The 20,051-nt window shown below is 34.4% G+C and overlaps 1 protein-coding gene across 2 annotated transcripts in view; it reads left to right on the top strand.

Annotated features, from left to right (window-relative positions):
- Window positions 1-1,175: 1,175 nt before the first annotated feature.
- The window catches only part of Pi3K59F (phosphatidylinositol 3-kinase 59F), a 48,900-nt gene continuing 30,024 nt past the window's right edge, over window positions 1,176-20,051 (top strand). The window contains exons 1-4 of one of the 2 annotated variants that reach the window (XM_089643388.1): window positions 1,176-1,358; window positions 1,450-1,638; window positions 8,410-8,566; window positions 12,069-12,206. In XM_089643388.1, coding sequence (XP_089499514.1) covers window positions 1,276-1,358; window positions 1,450-1,638; window positions 8,410-8,566; window positions 12,069-12,206 — 567 coding nt within the window. In that variant the 5' untranslated portion in view covers window positions 1,176-1,275. Of the gene's footprint in view, window positions 1,359-1,449; window positions 1,639-8,409; window positions 8,567-12,068; window positions 12,207-18,163; window positions 18,283-20,051 lie in introns of those variants that run through there. The other variant, XM_089643398.1, reaches the window with a different exon arrangement.

Here is a 20,051-nt window from a genome sequence, read left to right as displayed (position 1 = left end):
CGCAAAATAAACTATACAATATAATACAATAATACCATACGCGATCATTATAACGGTAGGCACTTCAGCGCTTTGGCTGGATAGATACTATTGCGAAGACTCGGCACTCGGCAAGGTTCGTTGAAAAGTGTTTGTTAAATACATTTTCTACTAACCTTGGGCAGTCTTTATGACTCGACTCGTAAAATACCATCGAACGATCGAACCTATTAGAAAATCAATTATTTCCGCTGTAATAGTTATTTTACTTCCACAAACTATGGAGAAGACTAAAAAAAGTGAGTTCGATGTTTGCAGGATATCAGTAAGTGATTTTTTTTAAACCTAACAAATAATTTAAAAGCAAAGTAGAGCGTAAAATAATTTGTAAATAATTATATCAACTGAAATTATTGTGAAATCGTCAACACGCAGAAAATCTTTAAGATCCCACTTATCATTAGCTAAGAAGAGCATCGTGCAATAATTGAACACTTACTTCATTAAGTCATATTGTCCGGTTCATTTTTGAAACTATATTTGAAGGAACAACTCGATTCTCGATGCCCTGAATTGGAGTAATGATATTTATCTGTCAATACCTGCCAATACTATCATGCCTCGTTGAATATTAATTTATAGACCATAAAACTGTTGTCGATGTAAATTATAAACACTGAATGATTATTACAAACAAACTTTTTACCGGTGAAAAGGGAAAAAAAGTGAGTAGCCCGCATCCAACCTCCTTACGTCCGCAAGCTGAACTATATTTTAATTTCTAAAATAACACATCTGCCCTGATGATGGACACTGCAATGCTGTCCGAAACGTTGGCTAAAGAAGGAGTTAGCGCAACACGGCATAATACCCCAAAAACAAATAACAAAAATACTTTTGGCCGTGAAAATCTTAAATCATATTTTAATGATTTATTTTGGGGTATTATGTCGTGTTGCGGCACGGGGTCTGTGGTACAGTAAAGCTACAGTACGTTAGTGGTGAAAAATTAAGTTTTTTTTTCGTCAAAACATGTTTTTTTAAAACTTTGCGATAATGATAATTTATTAAAAATGCATGTCGTAAATGAAACATTGTTACTGGCGGTAGGCACTCTGCACCCTGACTGGAAAGATACTTGCCACACTGATCGCCATAACCACAACAGCTGTTTATTTATAATTTATGTACATCTATGATTATGCACGTCAAGTCAACAGTCAAGTGACAGCTATTGTTTGATACAATAATATGTTTTAAGATCTATCGCGTATTGATTAATTATTGCGTCTGTGAATGGATTCGACAATGGACGAATTGGACAATAAATTCTACTACGTGTATAGTTCTTCCTTAGAACATCGCGTACAGATAAAGATGTAAATTACATGGTCATTGATATAGTAACAAAAAGAGAATGTTATTATTTTCTACGAACTGCTGCTGTAATGTTTACATTGGATGTTCTAGCGGAACTCTAGAGGGGACGCGACCCAAGCCTGAGTATGACAAGCTGCTGCAGGAGCCAATGCTGAAGTTTTCTGGATTGTACCAAGATGGGTGCTCCGATCTTTACGTCAGTCTTACAGTCCTGCACCGCGGCACCCCCCTCAGTCTACCCGTCACCACTTCCTACAAACCCTTCACAACGCGTTGGAAGTAAGATTATCCCCTTGTTCAATTATTAATATTCTTCACGATTTATTTTAAAATTGACAAAATTATTGCATTTAATTTTACACTTATAAAATTGATAAACTTGTCGAATTCCGCTGCACGCAAAGGCTCTTTAAAAAAAACACTTGATTATAACTTATTATTAATAACTATTTTATTGAGCATACAACTATATATTCTCTAAATTTAACTTGTACATTATTAATAGAATATGTGACCAGATTATTTCATTGGGATGATGGCGCATAAGTGTTGTGTAGTTTTATGAAAATGAAATTAGCCCATCGCTCCAGGCAATTTAATAGTAAATGAATGTTTCCTGTTAAATTTGAATTGCTTTATTTAACTGGAAAATCATCTATTTTCATATTAAAGTAAATTAATAATATATTGATTCGTAAATTTAATATATTTTTTTATAATTTTCATTAACTTAGCATTTCGCAACTTCGTTTGGTAGTAATTAATTCCCTATGATGAATCAGGAATACAGAGTTTGTATAATTACCTGACCTATGTTTATAACTATTTCTTTCAAACACATAATTATATTCATCGTATTGTCTCTATAAGTCTGTTTCGGACATGACCCAAATCTCCAAAACTTCGTCTGCGTAATAGGACATAGGACTATAGTGTCATATCATTTATTGTTTGGCACTTAAAGAGACAGAAGTTGGGTCAGCGAGCTTTTTGACCGAGCGTAGGTACATGCAGAATGGGTAGAGCTTCTAACTGAAATGTTAGATGTCGCTACTTGTCAAATGTTAATATGTTGCTGCTCGCTATTTGGTAGTATTCAAATCAATTATGGTCAGTGTTATTTTGATTTGTATAAAATTTTATCAACTACAATTAATTATTGTTGTCTTATAATTTTGTGGGGGTCATTGTCTTATTGAACTGATGGTTTAGCCGCCCATGATGTCATGTATTTCCAAGCAAATATCAAAATGCCTACCTCAGACCCCAGTCTTGTCAACATTGGCGCAATACCACTGTTTACAAGTTTATTTGTGCTCTTATCTTTGTATTCTGCAAACAATAAAACTGGCATCTTGTTTACAGCAAGTTTAATAAAGCACCACAATATTTATTGATGTCTGAACTAAGCAGAGATTACATTATCCCCTCAGGCTAAATTATTCAGTTTTGCGAAAAAACAGCTATTACCAATAGAGTCAATTTGTTTACTTTTGGGAATAGCTCATATGATCTCACAGAAATCGTTGTATTTCCCTTACTGTCATAGTAAGGAATATGATTTAAAATGTGTTAGAAAGAGAAAACACTATGCTTTATGTTCCAATCTAGAAGTTAATTACAAAATAATTAAAATGTGCCCCTCTATGAAACCGAAGGTATCGACTGCAATTTGAGTAAAATTTATGAATATTTTTTAAATTACTTTATACTAAATGACAAAAAAGTGCAGTAACAATAATGTTTATATGTAGTACATTTTTTTAAACAAAATATGTGTTTTATTTGTTCAGACGTTTAGTTAAAACGAAAAAAAGTAGGGTGACAAATTTTCTAAACTTTTGCATTAAAAAAATTTATATTTAAAAAATTATATGTTTATCTCTAATAGTATAAAATAATGTCACTAAACTGTCTTCTAAACTATGCAACGGAGTTTGATGAGGTTTTCACTATCATTTAGAGAATTTCTGGAAGGTTTATACATATATATAAAACATGGATATTATATTTTATTGAAAGTAGAGAAAAGTCGAACAACGCCAGATACACGTCAGCTAGTTTCTAATATTAGAATTTGACAGTTTATCTCATCATCTTTCAAAAAGAGTTCTTAGTTTTCAGATACATTCAGAAATATTCCATTTATTTGGATTTTATTGCAAAGGGGAAATACACACAAATTCTCCGACGATCTGACAGCTTCTTTAAGAAATATAACGGTCAATATGCTAGAGACCTGAGGGGTTAAGCAAGGCTTATGTTATATAACGGTCAGTATGCCAGAGACCTGAGGGGTTAAGCTAGGCTTATGTTATATAACGGTCAGTATGCCAGAGACCTGAGGGGTTAAGCTAGGCTTATGTTATATAACGGTCAGTATGCCAGAGACCTGAGGGATTAAGCTAGGCTTATGTTATATAACGGTCAGTATGCCAGAGACCTGAGGGGTTAAGCTAGGCTTATGTTATATAACGGTCAGTATGCTAGAGACCTGAGGGGTTAAGCTAGGCTTATGTTATATAACGGTCAGTATACCAGAGACCTGAGGGGTTAAGCTAGGCTTATGTTATATAACGGTCAGTATGCCAGAGACCTGAGGGGTTAAGCTAGGCTTATGTTATATAACGGTCAGTATGCCAGAGACCTGAGGGGTTAAGCTAGGCTTATGTTATATAAAAGACAAGCAGGTTAATTGTTACAGTGTTTACAATTGTATAGGTTGCGATGGATTTACCAATTTACAATTATGTAAAACCACATCTTAAACTTCTCATTCATTCATTTATTTGCATATTAACTTCATACGTGAGGCCACAAGGTTTTTCCTTAGTCCCATGTCATCTTTGGGGATCTTGTGTGGAGGGTCTATTTAGGAAATGAACAAGTTAAGCATTAAAGAGAGCGACAATGCAAAGGCCATCAAATCATTCCACAGTGAAAGTATTATTATTTATTATTATTATTTATTATTATTATTTATTATTTATTATTTATTAACGCCCTATCGGGCTTTTACATAGTAAGTTGACAGTATATGTATTTAAGTGTAACATGTACATAAATAAAATAGCTAAATATAATTTACTCATAAGGTATTTAGAAAATAATATGGTTTAGTAAATCAAAGTATGAAAACAAGATCTTTTTTTTAAAGCTAATAAATATTACAAGTTAATAACTAGCAAAAAGGTCTAAAATTAGTTGCCTTTTGAAACTCTCAAAGTTATTAACACCAAATATGTCGATAAGTTTACAATATTTGTTTGCAAGGTGATGAATTCTTGGAATTGGTGAGTACAAAGAGTAGTTAGTATTGAGGTTATTGTTACATTTAAAAGTGTCTATGCTTCGAGTTTGTCTGGCAGGTACATTCATATAAATTAATTCCAATAATTCAGGGCTGTCAATGAGAGATTTGATAATTTTGAATAAAAATAATATATCAGTTAGAACTCTTCTATCCGATAGTTTGAGAAGTCTGGTTTCGGTACGTAAGTTATTATAATTTATAAATTCGATGGGAATATTCATTTTAAAATTGATGTACCGAAGAAATTTATTTTGTACCTTTTCTAAGGCTTGAGAATGGACTTTGTAGAACGGTGACCATACTGTTGAATTATATTCTATTTTACTTCGTACTAATGAGCAATATAAATGTTTTAAAGTTAACACATTTTTAAACTTTGCCCCCATTCTCAAAATAAAACCGAGCATTCTCATTGCATCGCTAGTAGTTTCATCGATGTGTAAGTTAAACTGTAGACTATTATGCAGAAGAACGCCTTGTATAAAAGCAGGGCCTGACCTAAGTGGCTGCAATTGGAACTGTCCGCTCCGGGCACCGAATTGCCAAGACACTGATAGTACCTAACACATTTCCCATGAGATTATTTTTACATTCTACACAAAAATATAAATCATCCAATATTATTGATTACAGTGATCACCTACTTAGGTGTCTATTCGTTTTGTCGCGCCCTTGAGGTGATTTTCTCATGAAAACAGTGCTTTACAAATAATCCAACCATTATTAAGTGGCGCCAAAATTTTTGGCGCCACTTAATAACTTTTGAATCAGGACCGGCCGTGTATAAACGACCCGTACTCTTGCGAGAAATACGTATATGTGCCCAAAACATATTGTTTGTTGTGTATTCCAACTGGGCACCATTACCAATGGAAACAATTATGCTAGTTCTTTGGAGCAGCTTACATTAGAATATCGGTAGGATAAATAGAGCAATCTCAACTGACGGTCCATTTTAATAGGGGAATCTAACCTGCCCATATTTGCAAGGGTTTTTTTGAAGGAAGACGCTTTCAATTTTATTATTAGATATAATCATAACTCTTAAAAAAGTTTTAAAACTGTCTTACCTAAACACTGAACTAAAATTACTGAAAATGAAAATAAACATATTGTTTTAGACAAATGTATTATAAACTTTACTGTAACCTCACATTTTTTTCTTTCATATAAAAATTCACAAGGTTTCATAAATTTTTTTTAAATTGCGGTCAGAACCTTTGTTTTCATAGAGGTGCACATTTTAATTTTTATGTGGTAAACTTCTAGATTTGAATATAACTAGCTGATGTGTACTCGGCGATGCTCGAATTTTCTCTGCTTTCTATAAATATAATATCCATGCATTATATATATATAAACCATCCGGAAGAAATTATCTAAATGATAGTGAAAACCATATCAGAATCCACTGTGTAGAACGAACAAACAGACAGAGGCAGATAGCGACTTTATTTTATTATTATTACACGCCCTAATGGGCTTTTACACACTACAAAGTTTAATAGTAGAGTATCACAGTTATTATAGATTCTACAAAATTAAAACAATAAAGGAAACATAATACAACGAAAAAATATTAAATGTTACAACAAAAGCATATAATAAAATAAGATACATTAGTAAAAATGATAAGAAGTCTCACATAAATAGATATTCAAAATAAAAATATATATATTGCAGAAATTATAGATGTCTATTTGTGTCTCGATCTATAAAAGAATTGAAATAAACAATATTTATATTGATTATTTTTAAGATGAAATATATCTCCCAGATCAGAGTATTTATTCCCGAGACTGTGAAGTCTTGGAATTGGGAAATTTTGATAAGACAGTGTCCTGGTGTTGTAAAAATAAAAGGGTAGTAAATTTCGGCAAGATCTTTTGGGTATGTGGATGCTGATTAATTGGAGTAACTCAGGACAGTCAATTTTGTAATGAAGTATTTTATGTAGTACTATTAAATCTGTGTTTATTCTTCTTTCAGAAAGTTTTAATAGGGACAATTTATCTAGTAAGTAGTTATAATCAATGTTTTCTACAGGAATATGCAATTTATAGTTTATATACTTCAAGAACTTATGTTGAATCTTTTCAATATTATCGGAATGAATATTGTAAAAGGGAGACCATAATGTAGAGTTATACTCTAGTTGGCATCTAACAAGGGTTTTGTACAACATGATAAATGTGCCTAAATTATTGAAGTCTTTTGAAATTCTCAAAACAAATCCAAGAGTCTTAGCCTTATTGATAATGTTATTAATATGATACACAAAAGTTAGTTTGCTATCGAACAATATACCTAGGTCAATAATTTCACTGACGCAATTTAAGTTTTTATCATTTAATGTATATTGAAAAAATATTGGATTATTTATTCTGTAAAAATTAATGAACTGACATTTCTTTATGTTCAATGCAAGTTTGTTGATAGAGCACCATTCAAAAAGATTTCTCAAATTAGTTTGTAATATAATGCAATCATTTATGTTATTAATCTCTTTATAAAGTTTCAAATCATCAGCAAAAAGTAATACTTTTATGTTAGTAAATATATCAACAATGTCATTTATGAATATAATAAACAAAATGGGCCCCAAATGAGAGCCTTGTGGCTATAAATGTGTAAGAATTTGTGCCATTTATTTTCACACTAAGACTTCTTTTGGACAAATAACTAATAAACCAATTTAATAAACTACCATTAACTCCAAGTGTGGCTAATTTATTAATTAATATTTTGTGACACACCTTATCAAAGGCCTTGCTAAAATCAGTGTATATTGAGTCAACCTGGCATCTGTTTGCTAAAGAATTGGATATGAAGTTTTCGTATATTAGTTAAAGTAGATTTATTTGAACAAAAGCCATGTTGGTAGGAAGTTATAATTTTTTTGTATGTTGGAAGTTATCTTAGAGAGTACAATTTTTTCAAAAAGTTTGGGTATCGCTGATTGGATACATATCGGTCTATAATTTGTAATGTCCGTTTTGTCCCCTTTTTTAAAAATAGGTGTAAGAAAACTGTGTTTCCATGTATCAGGGAAACAACCTGTTTCTAGAGACTGATTAAAAATTAGGAAAAGTGGAACAGTTAGGCCGTTTAAACATTCCTTAATTAACACCGGTGGAATATTATCAGGTCCAGCATTTTTTCTAATATTAGTATAATAGAGACGCATGGTGCTTCTCTTTCTAAAACTGTTTAGGTAATTTTTCTCACCTTGACAGTAAGGGAGATACAACGATTTCTATGAGATTGTATGAGCTGTTTCCAAAAGCGAACAAATTTACTCTACGGGTAATCGCTTTTTGTTACCCGGAGGGGTTAAAAACCACTCCTGTGAATTGCAATCTCAAAACAGGACTTTCACACCTGGTGAGATGGGCAATACTGGCAATACCTCAGCACCACTATCAAGTGTTTATTAGTGGTGCTGAGGCATTGCCCAATTCACAAAACAGGCGTTTCACACCTGGTGAGATGGGCAATACTGGCAATACCTCAGCACCACTATCAAGTGTTTATTAGTGGTGCTGAGGCATTGCCCAATTCACAAAACAGGCGTTTCACACCTGGTGAGATGGGCAATACTGGCAATACCTCAGCACCACTATCAAGTGTTTATTATATTTAAATGTAAATAAAAATAAACCAGAAAGAGTTCCTACAATGGAGCTCCCAGTAGTAGAATAATATTTTGATAAATTCATTGTTGTGTTGTGTTGCAGCTGGAATGAATGGGTGACCCTCCCCATAGCGTACAGCGACCTGCCCCGGGATGCCGTGCTGGCCATGACTATCCTGGACTGCGCTGGACCAGGACGCCTCATGGTCGTCGGAGGTACCACCATCTCTCTCTTCGGCAAGCACGGAATGTTCCGTCAGGTAAACAGCTGTCACAACATTCCTTAGCAAGTAACACTCTAAAGTGTTCCCATCCAGACTTCAATTCATCTGATAGCAAAACCTCCGAAATTTGCACAAGGAACATTTTCCGCTTATAACTGAGTGCTCCCGTCAATAACTCAATAGCGTCAATATGAGTTGAGTGATTGGCGTTAGAGTTGGAAATGTCTCGCCCTCATTCTAGAAAAAAATCATTCCTCTGAATTTTAATACGGAGACATATAAACTGATTATAGTGCAATATAGCCAATGAATTCACCTATATTTTACCATGTGTGGGGTTAGTATAAAAGTAAAAAAAACTTATGAACATTTATATCGATAATTTAAGAAAAAAAAACAACAATTTGTCAAAATACCGCATAAAGAACGAGCGCATAACTACACACTCACGAATATAATAAATGTCTGTCGTGCATATAATAGATAAATACAATTAATAACTCTCGACAAATATACGATTCGCAATAAAATAATTAACTGAGGAACGACAACCACGAACCATTCTCTAAAGAAATGACAAATTCCAAGTGCCTACCCATAGATAAGGATAAATGGGAAACATTGGTGTTAAAATCGTAAAGTAGGCAATTTATTTAGTACCTACCTACTGTAATTTTTATTTATGAAATTCTAGCTGATGTGTAACCGGCATTGCTTGGGGACTTATGAATTAGTAGAAGTTTTGAGGTTATGAATTTTAGTGTACCTGTCAACTGGGTGCAATTTAAAATTGGAAATACTATTATTGTATTATAATAAGAAGCTGATTCACTTGATCGTGCCGGCTTCCTCGGACTTCCTCGACTTCGTCAACCATACATTTCCAAGTCATATATTGTCTTCACATCTCTTTCTTCGTTCATCAAGTACCTACGTCTCATTTTATCACAAATAATTATTTGATTTGTGTCTTTTCTACCATTCTCCTTGTGTAATATCATGACATCCACATTTTTACTATCGACTATGATTCAACTCCACATCTCATTCCATTACAGAAATAATAGTTAAGTCTTTCTCGGGTGTCCCCAACATTTTCTTCCATTCACTACTGTATATCACATTGTTACTTTAGAATGTCTACATTATTTCGACTATGTATCTCATTCCCATGCAGAGATAATGTTTAAAGTCTTACTCGGGCATCCCCAACTTCTTGTACAATTCAAACTACTCTCTAAACACTCCTGGCACTAATAAGAACAAACTTTGAAATTTGCAGCGAAATCGGTCCTGTAGTTTTAGAGTCTATAGGGAACAAATAAAGAAATATTAATTTTATACTTATACTTCATTTGTGGAAGAGCCGCACTCAAGTAGCCAAAGTGGCTTGCGAGCAGAGATGTGCAAAATGGGTACCCAAAACCATTCGAAATGCAAAATGGAAATGGGTCAAAACTTTTCCATTTGAAAATGCAAAATGCAAAATGGTTTTTAGAAAAGCATTTCAAATGCAAAATGCAAAATACCTATTTTCAAAATGCATTGAAAATGCAAAATGGTTTCTCAGGTTAAAATATTAAAATAATTATAGAATTTTTAAACAATTTTGTCATTTAATAATGGACATCAATGATTATGAAACCACAAAAAAATTGCGCGGGACTAATGTTTCCAACGTAAAAACATAGAAACTGCTATCTAATATTACAGCGTCATGGCCCCATGTTCAGTATTTGAATCAGTATTTTTTGTAATGGTATCACTCAATTGCCAGGGCTCCTACCAGGGAGCAACTTGACAAATGTAAATTATCTCTCATAGCGAGGTTGAGGACCAACTGATATTTGGAGCTTATGAAAAAAAGATGAGTGGAGATAGTAGGAAGAATGTTGCAAAAAAGCATTTAAAATGGAAAATGCATTGAGAAAAGCATTTAAAATGCAAAATGGTTTTTAGAAAAGCATTTAAAATGCAAAATGGAAAATACCCATTTTGCATTTTGCATTTCCATTTGAAATGAATTTATTTGAAATAAAGCACATCTCTGCTTGCGAGCCACAGTTTGCGATCACTGCCCCACACCATAGTGCACAGTTTCACAAACAAAATAATAATCTACCTTTTATTGTTAAATGAATATTTACATTCAACACAGATTAAGGCTCGCTTTGCTGGCTGCCATTCCTTAGATCTTAGTTATTATCTCTCAGCAACTTAGTAAAGAACGTTCTGCTCCACAGAATAATACACAATGTTGTAAACAAATCATATTTCAATGTCATTATCTCTTCAAACCTGAATATTGACAAAGTGTTTGTTTTCCAACAGATAATGCTTATTGGGGGTCATATTACATTTGCTACGGTGGTTGACATTTCTGATTTAATTTTTTATTTATTACACTTAAAATCGATCCACTCATGTGGTCTAATATAAACATAGGTACATTTTTTCATTTTAATTAATTAAATGCACAATTACATTTATACTTATAACACATATAATTTTCTAATTTTCATTATTTATCATTTGCCAAGTAACTAACTAACTCATTAACCATCATCCTATTTCTCCGTAGGGTTAGGCAGAGAGGACGGTCTACCAAATAACTCGGTCTTGGCACACACTCCTTGGCTTATAAACATTCATACATTGTCTCATACATTCTCTGTTATTCCAAGTATCTGATTCACTTGATCGTCCATGTCTTCCTCGGGCGTTCCTGCCTTCTTCTACCATTCACATTTGCATCATATATTCTCCTTACACTCCTTTCTTCGTTCATTCGCTCTACATGCCCAAACCATCTGAGCGTCCCTTTCTTAATCTTACTCACTACGCTTACATCAGCCTTGCATTCTTTACGATTCAACACAATTCTCACACAATTATATATGATTTTACCCCACATACGGCTTAGTGATCTCATTTCTACCCGGTCCCTTTAATAAAGTTCACCAGGGTTCTCATTTGATATTAAGCTATCTCCCGGTTCCACAATGTGTCTTCCCAGGTAGTGGATCCTTGTTCCCATCATGTCGGGACATTGGCACCATGTGTATTGGAATCTCTTCATCCTTTTTTTTTATTTATTTTTTTTTTTTTTTTTTTTTATTTTTTTTTATTTTTATTATTGTACGACAGACAGGTAAGTCCAATTATGGTACAATTTTATTAAAACTAACAATACATGTACATATATTTTTTAAAACATGGTATAGTGATATTAAACACATCTATATCCGCTGGTAGGGCATTTAGTAAGGTCATACCTCTTGTCATGCTATGTCGGGCAATGACATCTGTCCGACCCTGCGGTCGGACATCCTCTTTACATTTCCTACATCTATTGATGTTTTCCACTCCCATCAGCTGCATGTGTCTCCTGAAATGGCAGTGTCCCTTTAGTAGTCCTACCAGTTCCCCCAGTGAGTGCACTGTTCATATTGAGTAGTTGCTTAGCTCGTGTAGTGTCTGGTCTGTTTATGAAAACTTTGGATTGTCAATTGATTGTATATATTGTTGTGTTGTTTAGGGCATGTTCGACTTGCGCGTGTGGCCAGGGGTGGAGGGCGGCGAAGACACCCCGGGAAAGGCAAAGGACCGCGGCCGCGAGCAGATGCAGCGCCTCGCCAAGCTGGCCAAGAAACACAGGAATGGTCACATGACTAAGGTAAGCGCCAATAATTGCACATTTTCTAGGTACGGTCACCGTATAAATTATTTGTAAACGGTTCAGTACTCAAAGTGTTAATAATTATCCACCACAAAGTTAACCTGTTGGTATTGTAGCGAAATTACTGCTATCTATTTCTTTTTTGAAATCTTTTTGTTTTAAAAAATGTAGAGCAAACTGTAAATCCCTTGTCTCATTTTTGGATACTGAAATGGATATCATAAAGATTCTCAACTCGAGATCCATATACAAATTATATTCAATTATTTATTATTATGCAGTCTTACTTTTAAAGATTCCCTAATACGCCGCTGCTATACTTAGCTATACGGTGATGAGGGCCGTATACTGCTCGGGTTAAAATCTTTACTCCTAATAATATTCATGCAAGATTTTTTTAGACTGGCACCACTTTATTCCAAACTTCAAAAACATGGTCATTTTCGCATTTCGCGTTTAGTTGCTAACTTCACGTTTCTTTAGAGGACATTTGCAATGTCATTGACTCAGTCTGTTTTGAATTGCTTCGAAATTCGGCCAATTCGATTATGCGTTACGTATTTGCTTTGGTAAATCGATTTAAAATATTCTTCTGATAGTGCTGTAAATGGGTATTTCTGCTTTTTTACATTTTATTGCCTGACCGATCGATATTTGTAATATCTACCAGATTGTTACAGAGTCCGCGATCTCCATCTTAATTATATATTTCTCGTGAGCACTTAGGCCATTGGCCCATTGTGCTATCTCTCATTTTACCTCATTCCTTTAACCCATTGGCCTCAAACGACGCCGTCCCGGCGTGTGTACGGCGATGTGTCTTGAAATCAAACGACGCCATCCCGGCGGGTCTGATGTCTGTCGGCTTAAAAAAGAAAAAGGGATACATTATTGACATCTGTGTTTAAAATTTTAAATGCCAATCGCTCTGTAGATAATTAAGCATTTATTTCGTAGTAATTGGCAGGACTCCGTTAGTACAATTTTTTCCTGATATTTACAATTGAAATTTTGTTATATTTCAGCTTCATTGAATTTTTTCAAAATGGCGTGTGGTTCGGGAATTGACAAGCTTGTTCGTAAAACGCATGGTGGGCGGCTAACTAGAGCCCAAATGGCAAAAAATATATATTATGGGAATAAGTATAATTAATGTACAACTTTTCTTAATCCAATTATAAAAAAATGAAGAAAAAAAATTGGTTTTTGAAATAAAAAATTTTCATATCCTCGTTTAATCATATTATTTTTTTTTTTAAACAATGCATATATTTTTTACATACCTTGATTCAATGCACAAGTAAATTAAAAAAGATTGTTTCGTTTGCATGTTTAGTTTAAAAGTTATGTAAGATTTAGTACACCACTGCACTTAAAACTTTTGGTACAAAATTAATTCGGATGTGAAGGACAATTTTTTAGCCAAACAATTCGGAGGCCAATGGGTTAACAGTCACCCGGTCCCCTTTATAAAGTTTACCAGGGTTGTCATTGTATATGTGGCTATGTCTTCTGGTTCCACAATGTGTCTTTCCAGGTCTCATCTCTCCTCTCTAATCCCCCTTGGTTCCCTGAAGGCCCCACGAGGGAAGAGAGCCTCGTCTCTCCTCTCCACTCCTCCTTGGTTCCCCAAAGGTCCCACGAAGGAAGAGGGTCTCATCTCTCCTCTCCATTTCTCCTTGGTTCCCTGAAGGCCCCACGATGGAAGAGTCCACTACCCCTTGGTTCCCTGAAGGCCCCACGAGGGAAGAGAGCCTCATCTCTCCTCTCCACTCCTCCTTGGTTCCCCAAAGGTCCCACGAAGGAAGAGGGTCTCATCTCTCCTCTCCATTTCTCCTTGGTTCCCTGAAGGCCCCACGATGGAAGAGTCCACTACCCCTTGGTTCCCTGAAGGCCCCACGAGGGAAGAGAGCCTCATCTCTCCTCTCCACTTCCTTTTGGTGGCAATTTTTACTATAAGTACCTATAGTATTACTATTATTACTAAATAGATATTTTGCAAGTGGCCTCCCCACAGTTTGATAATACCTTTGGATGGCAAAATAGCTATCACGCGTAATAATAATTTTACCGATGAACTTGTTTATAAAAAGTTAGTGAAAGAAATGAACAAGAAACAAAAATGAAAAAAACCTGTTATGCAATGACCTCTTTAAAATATGCTCCGCTAAAATGTTTAATTAGTATGGCCTTATACTTCACTTGAGGCATATTAAAAACATTATCTGACACAGCATAAGGGTTACCAGTGGTGGGTAATCTATTTATAACAGAATTGTGGCCTGAAACTGTAGTATAATTGTCACAATAATACCTACTAGGGAACCTTGATCTAATGGTAGGAAGATGAAAGTGAATCAACATTAACACACTTTGATCGGGTTATTTTTTTCACCAGTAGACCGCTGAAAACGGGCCAAAATAAAGGACCCGCGCGAATTTCTTTAATTTGTTTTTAATCGCTATATCTTCGAAAATAATGGAAATATTTAAAAAAAAAATTCTACAAACCAACTCAGCATACCCAAGCTATAAAATTTCTAGCCAAAAACCAAGTATTATTTCTAATGCAACTTAATAAATCGAAAACAAAGTCATTGTTGGGTCATTAGGGTTCAATGTTTTAAGTATAAACTAGGTTTCAATTTTATAAAATTACAAATTATTATATTTTCCCCAAGCCCAAATCATTACAAAAACAATTGCCAAATCTCTAGTATCGTCAGAGTAACACATTATTACCCATTCAAATACCACGTGTGCAATTGCCCCTCGCACGGTACAGCGGACCAAAACCATTGGAACGTGATAATAATATTGGTTATTTTTTCAAAAAGCGTAGAATGCTTCTCGTATTGCTCACGTAATATTTTTTATTGTTTTTCACCATACACTGTTAGGTTTAAGTTTCTAATCACCTTTATATAATCAGTTACAGTCCACGTCTAAAAATTTTTCATCTAATATTTCATTGTTCTTCCTCCATATCACTTTCTTCAGAATCACTGAACTGTAATGGCATCACTGACAAGGAATTTCTTCACTTCCACTAGATTCTTCACTTTCACTATGGAATTCAGGCAAATAATTACTAGAACAGGCAGATAAATTATCTGCGACGATTTCGTCATCACTTTCGTAATTTTCAGAATCCATTTTGAAAGGTTTGAAAAAGCAAATATAAATATTATCTCCTCGGAACACAACCGTAGGACAATTTACTTTTTAAAAACTGGCACGCACTTGTAAATATTTATTATTGTCCGCCTAACTGTGTTTGCCGATACCTGCTGTTTTTAAATGCGCCCGACACTCTCCGCTCGCTCGCATCTAGGAGTTGAGTGGGTGCGGAACAGAGATAGAGAGATTTGTTTCGGGTTTCATGGTCATAAAAACCCTCGTTCCAGGAATTGAATTATTTATCTATCTATATCTGAATACATCTATACTGAATATATCTGAAACAGAATATGTTATCTAAATTACTTATTTCGTTGATCTTCAAGCGCAATACCTATCAAGTGTCAGGTGTTCAATAATATAGGTCATTTTAGTTGAAATATCGATGTACACAAAAGACTCCAAGATAAATACAAAAAAAAGACTTGCATTGCAATTTGATAATCATGTACATATTGTTGGGACCTTTACAAAGAGATTGGTATATAATATTCATATTAAAACATCAGATAATTTCTTCTTTTCTGCCATTGAAATGAGGCGGGCGCAGAAGGTAGAAATACCCTTCCCGATTAAAGTGTGTTAATATATCAGGCCTATCCAATTGATAATTTTATATAAAAACTAGCTGTACCCCGCCACGCATTGCTGTGGCTCAGTCTGTCTGTGAAGATAGAGAAACAATAGAGAGTGTTGGTTTTACTTCCAACAGATGGCCCTGTTTAAAAAAAAAGCATGTTTGTCCAACAGGTGGTGCTGTTTTTTCAAAAAAAGCATGTTTTTATCTGTCACAGGTAACATCCATATAATATAGGTATATAAAAACACAAGCGTATTCAAACGCCACGTTGTGTCCATTTATCAAAGCAATCGATGAAGCAGTTAAGATTTTGAACAAACGAACATTAACATTTTTATTTATCTCTAAATAGTATAAAATAAAGTCACTAGTTTGTGCACTTAGTTCTTCTAAATTATGGAAAGGAATTTGATAGGGTTTTCACTATCATTTAGATAATTTCTTCCGGAAGATTTACATACATAATACATGCATAATATATTTATAAAAATTAGAGAAAAGTCCATGTTTTATAATAAAGTCGTAAAAATATTTTTTCGGAACTACATTGTTAATGCTGGCTAAACCTTATGAGATACATCAAAATAATGTACTACGGAATTGTATATCTTAAAAAGGCCTACAGAAAAATCCGCAATGGTATTTATCTATCTTTGGGTACACATCAGCTAGTATAGATATAAGATCAACAAATTTTCTTCTGCCACTTCTCATATCATTCTCATATAATTCCTCAGATGATGATGATAATGATGTATAAATACTGTACTTAATAGTTATATATGCATTTCACAATGCAGACAACTATTGTTGCTATGATGTATAAATACTGTACTTAACCTGTTAACCGGGGAGTTCAGTTTTGAATTACGCAGCATGTAACGGGCGCGAACTCCCTCACTAGGACGTATCAATACGTCATGCCCGGTGGACGTTAATTTTATTTGTATTTTATTTTATTTATGCATCAAAAAAGTGAAAACATCGAATTAAAAAATAGAATATTTACAAACAATTATGAAGATTACAAAAAATATAAAAAAGGTTATAATTACAGAACATTGAGTTAAAAAAAATAAAATATGTAAAAATTAAAAACTCAATTTCCGTGCGATATGTTCGGTAATATACATCCCGCTCGTTCCAGGGCGCAACATATATTTCAAGGATACTTTTTGTTGTTGTTTTTTTTTGGGGTGTTATGCCGTGTTGCGCTAACTCCTTCTTTAGCCGACGTTTCGGACAGCGTTGCAGTGTCCATCATCAGGGCAGATCCGGTAGATCCGAAGATGTGTAAATTTTGGTTGTCGAGTTTGTGCTTATTTGTTTGTGGCCTGGGCCCGTCCAAGTGCGAAATGCCAACGGAAGTGGCGACATCTTGTGGCGAATTCTGAAAGCACAGTATTTATGTTAGACTGGGGCCCGTCCAAGTGCGAAATGCCAACGGAAGTGGCGACATCTTGTGGCGAATTCTAGAATTAGAAAACCGATTGACAGCGGTTAAAGTAGATGAATTTACACATCTTCGGATCTACCGGATCTGCCCTGATGATGGACACTGCAACGCTGTCCGAAACGTCGGCTAAAGAAGGAGTTAGCGCAACACGGCATAACACCCCAAAAACAAACAACAAAAATGCTTTTGGCCGTGAGAATCTAAAAACTTACCTATTCAAGGATACTGTTTACTTTTGACGTATTTATACGTTCCGCCCGGTTAACAGGTTAATACTTATGTATGCATTTCACAATGCAGACAACTATTGTTGCTATGATGTATAAATACTGTACTTAATAGTTATATGTATATGCATTTCACAATGCACAATGCAGACAACTATTGTTGCTATGATGTATAAATACTGTACTCAATAGTTATATATGCATTTCACAATGCAGACAACTATTGTTGCTATGTTGTATGAATACTGTACTTAATAGTCATATATTAATTTCACAATGCAGACAACTATTGTTGCTATGATCTATAAACACTGTACTTAATAGTTATATATGCATTTCACAATGTCGAAAACTATTGTTGCTATGTTGTATAAATACTATAAATACTGTACTTAATGGCAGCCGACCCCCCCTTCAACATAATTACCTTCCTATCAGTACCAGGTCAAGTCGTAACGAAGTGAAACAAAGATAAGGCTCGAGTAGTCAATCAATCACGCACATGTGTGAACAGTCACCAGTGAACCACTCAAGTGGAGTGGACTGATAAACAATTTAAAATGGTGGATCGAGATTCTGTTGTAATTCTAACAAAAAAATATGGGGATGCGACGCCTTTACAATCGGGTGGTAATACAATATTATCTTTATAGCTTACTAACTGAGTAATTAACCATCATGTCAGTTTTCTCCAGTATTATAATGCCACACATCTCTATTGTGACTTTTTGATTGTTGTTGAATTGGCGTACAAACTTTTTCGTGTCATAATTTTTGTTTTTTGTGGGATTTATTTCAGTTTTTATATAATGTAGCATTAAGTGATGCAAAATCATGCATTTTCGGATTGATAATTTTATCGCTTTGAAATATTTTAGAAGGTTCAATAAATTCTGTAAGTAGGAGTGTCCTTTGAAATAATCAAGTGTTTTTTTAATAAATCTTTTTATGAGCCTAGAATTCAGTATCAGGCCTAGATAGGTCTAGATAGAATTCAGTTCAAAATCTCCTACTTTCGAATTCCTTTTCGGTTATGGTTTTACTGTACTTATGTTTTTTTAGAAAATGATTGTAAAATATTTGTGCCTGAACTTTAAAATAAAACACTTTTTGGCAATGTTTTTTCTTGGGTAAATTCAAACCGGCAGTTTGTGTTAAGGAGGAATTTAAACCTTATCACAATCTACATAAGGGGTGTTATTGTTGGTGGCCCGATTCAAAATGTTACACCACATGGTGCATCGCTTTAAGCCCTTCTTCCACAGGAATACGCAAGTATCCGATACTGGTGTTGCGTTTTCACATCGCATGTAACTTGTCGTGCACAGTCCGTGCACGTCGCTACTAAAATCAACAAGACATGTATAGCCACCACCTCTAGAAAAGTCAAAACTAGCCTTCATAATCTCACTCACAACTGCTGTGGCTGTCATTACTTGTTGACTGTTTTGTTCCTAGCATCTAAGCACATGCATTTTTACAAAATATCTGACGCAAGTGATGTTGATACTGTTGTACTGATGTTGATATTTTTGTCATACTATTATATTTATCAATTGCTTCGCCATGTTTAAAGTCTCTTCGACGTGAGTGGTAATGAATTAAAACTGCTGGTCGCGGTAGACTGGCGTCACTGATGAGTTTTCAACATGTCGGCAACGTGTGCGTGTGTACGAACCTCCGTCTCTGTCTTTTCACGTTCTTCTTACTCCAACCTCATTTATACAGAATACTCTTTTGTTATTCCAACTCTTGACATGACCCGACTGGAGTATTTGTAGCACCCCTTATCAGATTGTCATTTTAATCCTATTTAATTGTACTGCAAAATACCTAATGATGCAATATTTTAGTTTTATTTCTTAAACATTTACATATTTGTTATTGGAAACAGTCACTTATTTATTGACTGAATTGAGTTAACAGACTTATTGTTACGTTGCAGTTGTGAAGTACAGTAAAACTATTTTAAGCTTTCATAACACACGCCCCTGTTCGGAACATTGCTGCACTCGCGCGGATCTGCGGACGACGTTTTTGTATAATCTGTACAAAATTATATATTGGGATTTATTTGATTTTTTTGTGATGTCTTTGAAAAACAACTTGGCTATCTATATGCTATAGTTAAATAAAACTAACTTGTAGACAACGTTCCCTCTAATTTTTTCATTGTATGTGCGGCACATCAATTTATCTGTGCGAGATTTTAAAGAAAGAAAGGGGCGAATGTTCAAATACAAACATTATCATAAATAACATTTTAAAAAATATATGTTTAACCAGTGGAATGACGATGGGTCTCTTGAGAACATACGGGCATTCTAATATTATCCTTTTTAAAATAATTTTAGATGCGATTTTGACCTTAATGCTTCGAAAAATGTATGAAAAACAAA

The sequence above is a fragment of the Hesperophylax consimilis genome, chromosome 2 (genome assembly GCF_061612785.1).
Source record: "Hesperophylax consimilis isolate HC1 chromosome 2, BYU_Hcon_1.0, whole genome shotgun sequence".
Lineage (NCBI taxonomy): Eukaryota > Metazoa > Arthropoda > Insecta > Trichoptera > Limnephilidae > Hesperophylax > Hesperophylax consimilis.
Note: the sequence above shows the minus strand (reverse complement) of the source record. Positions and strands in the feature narration are given on the sequence as shown.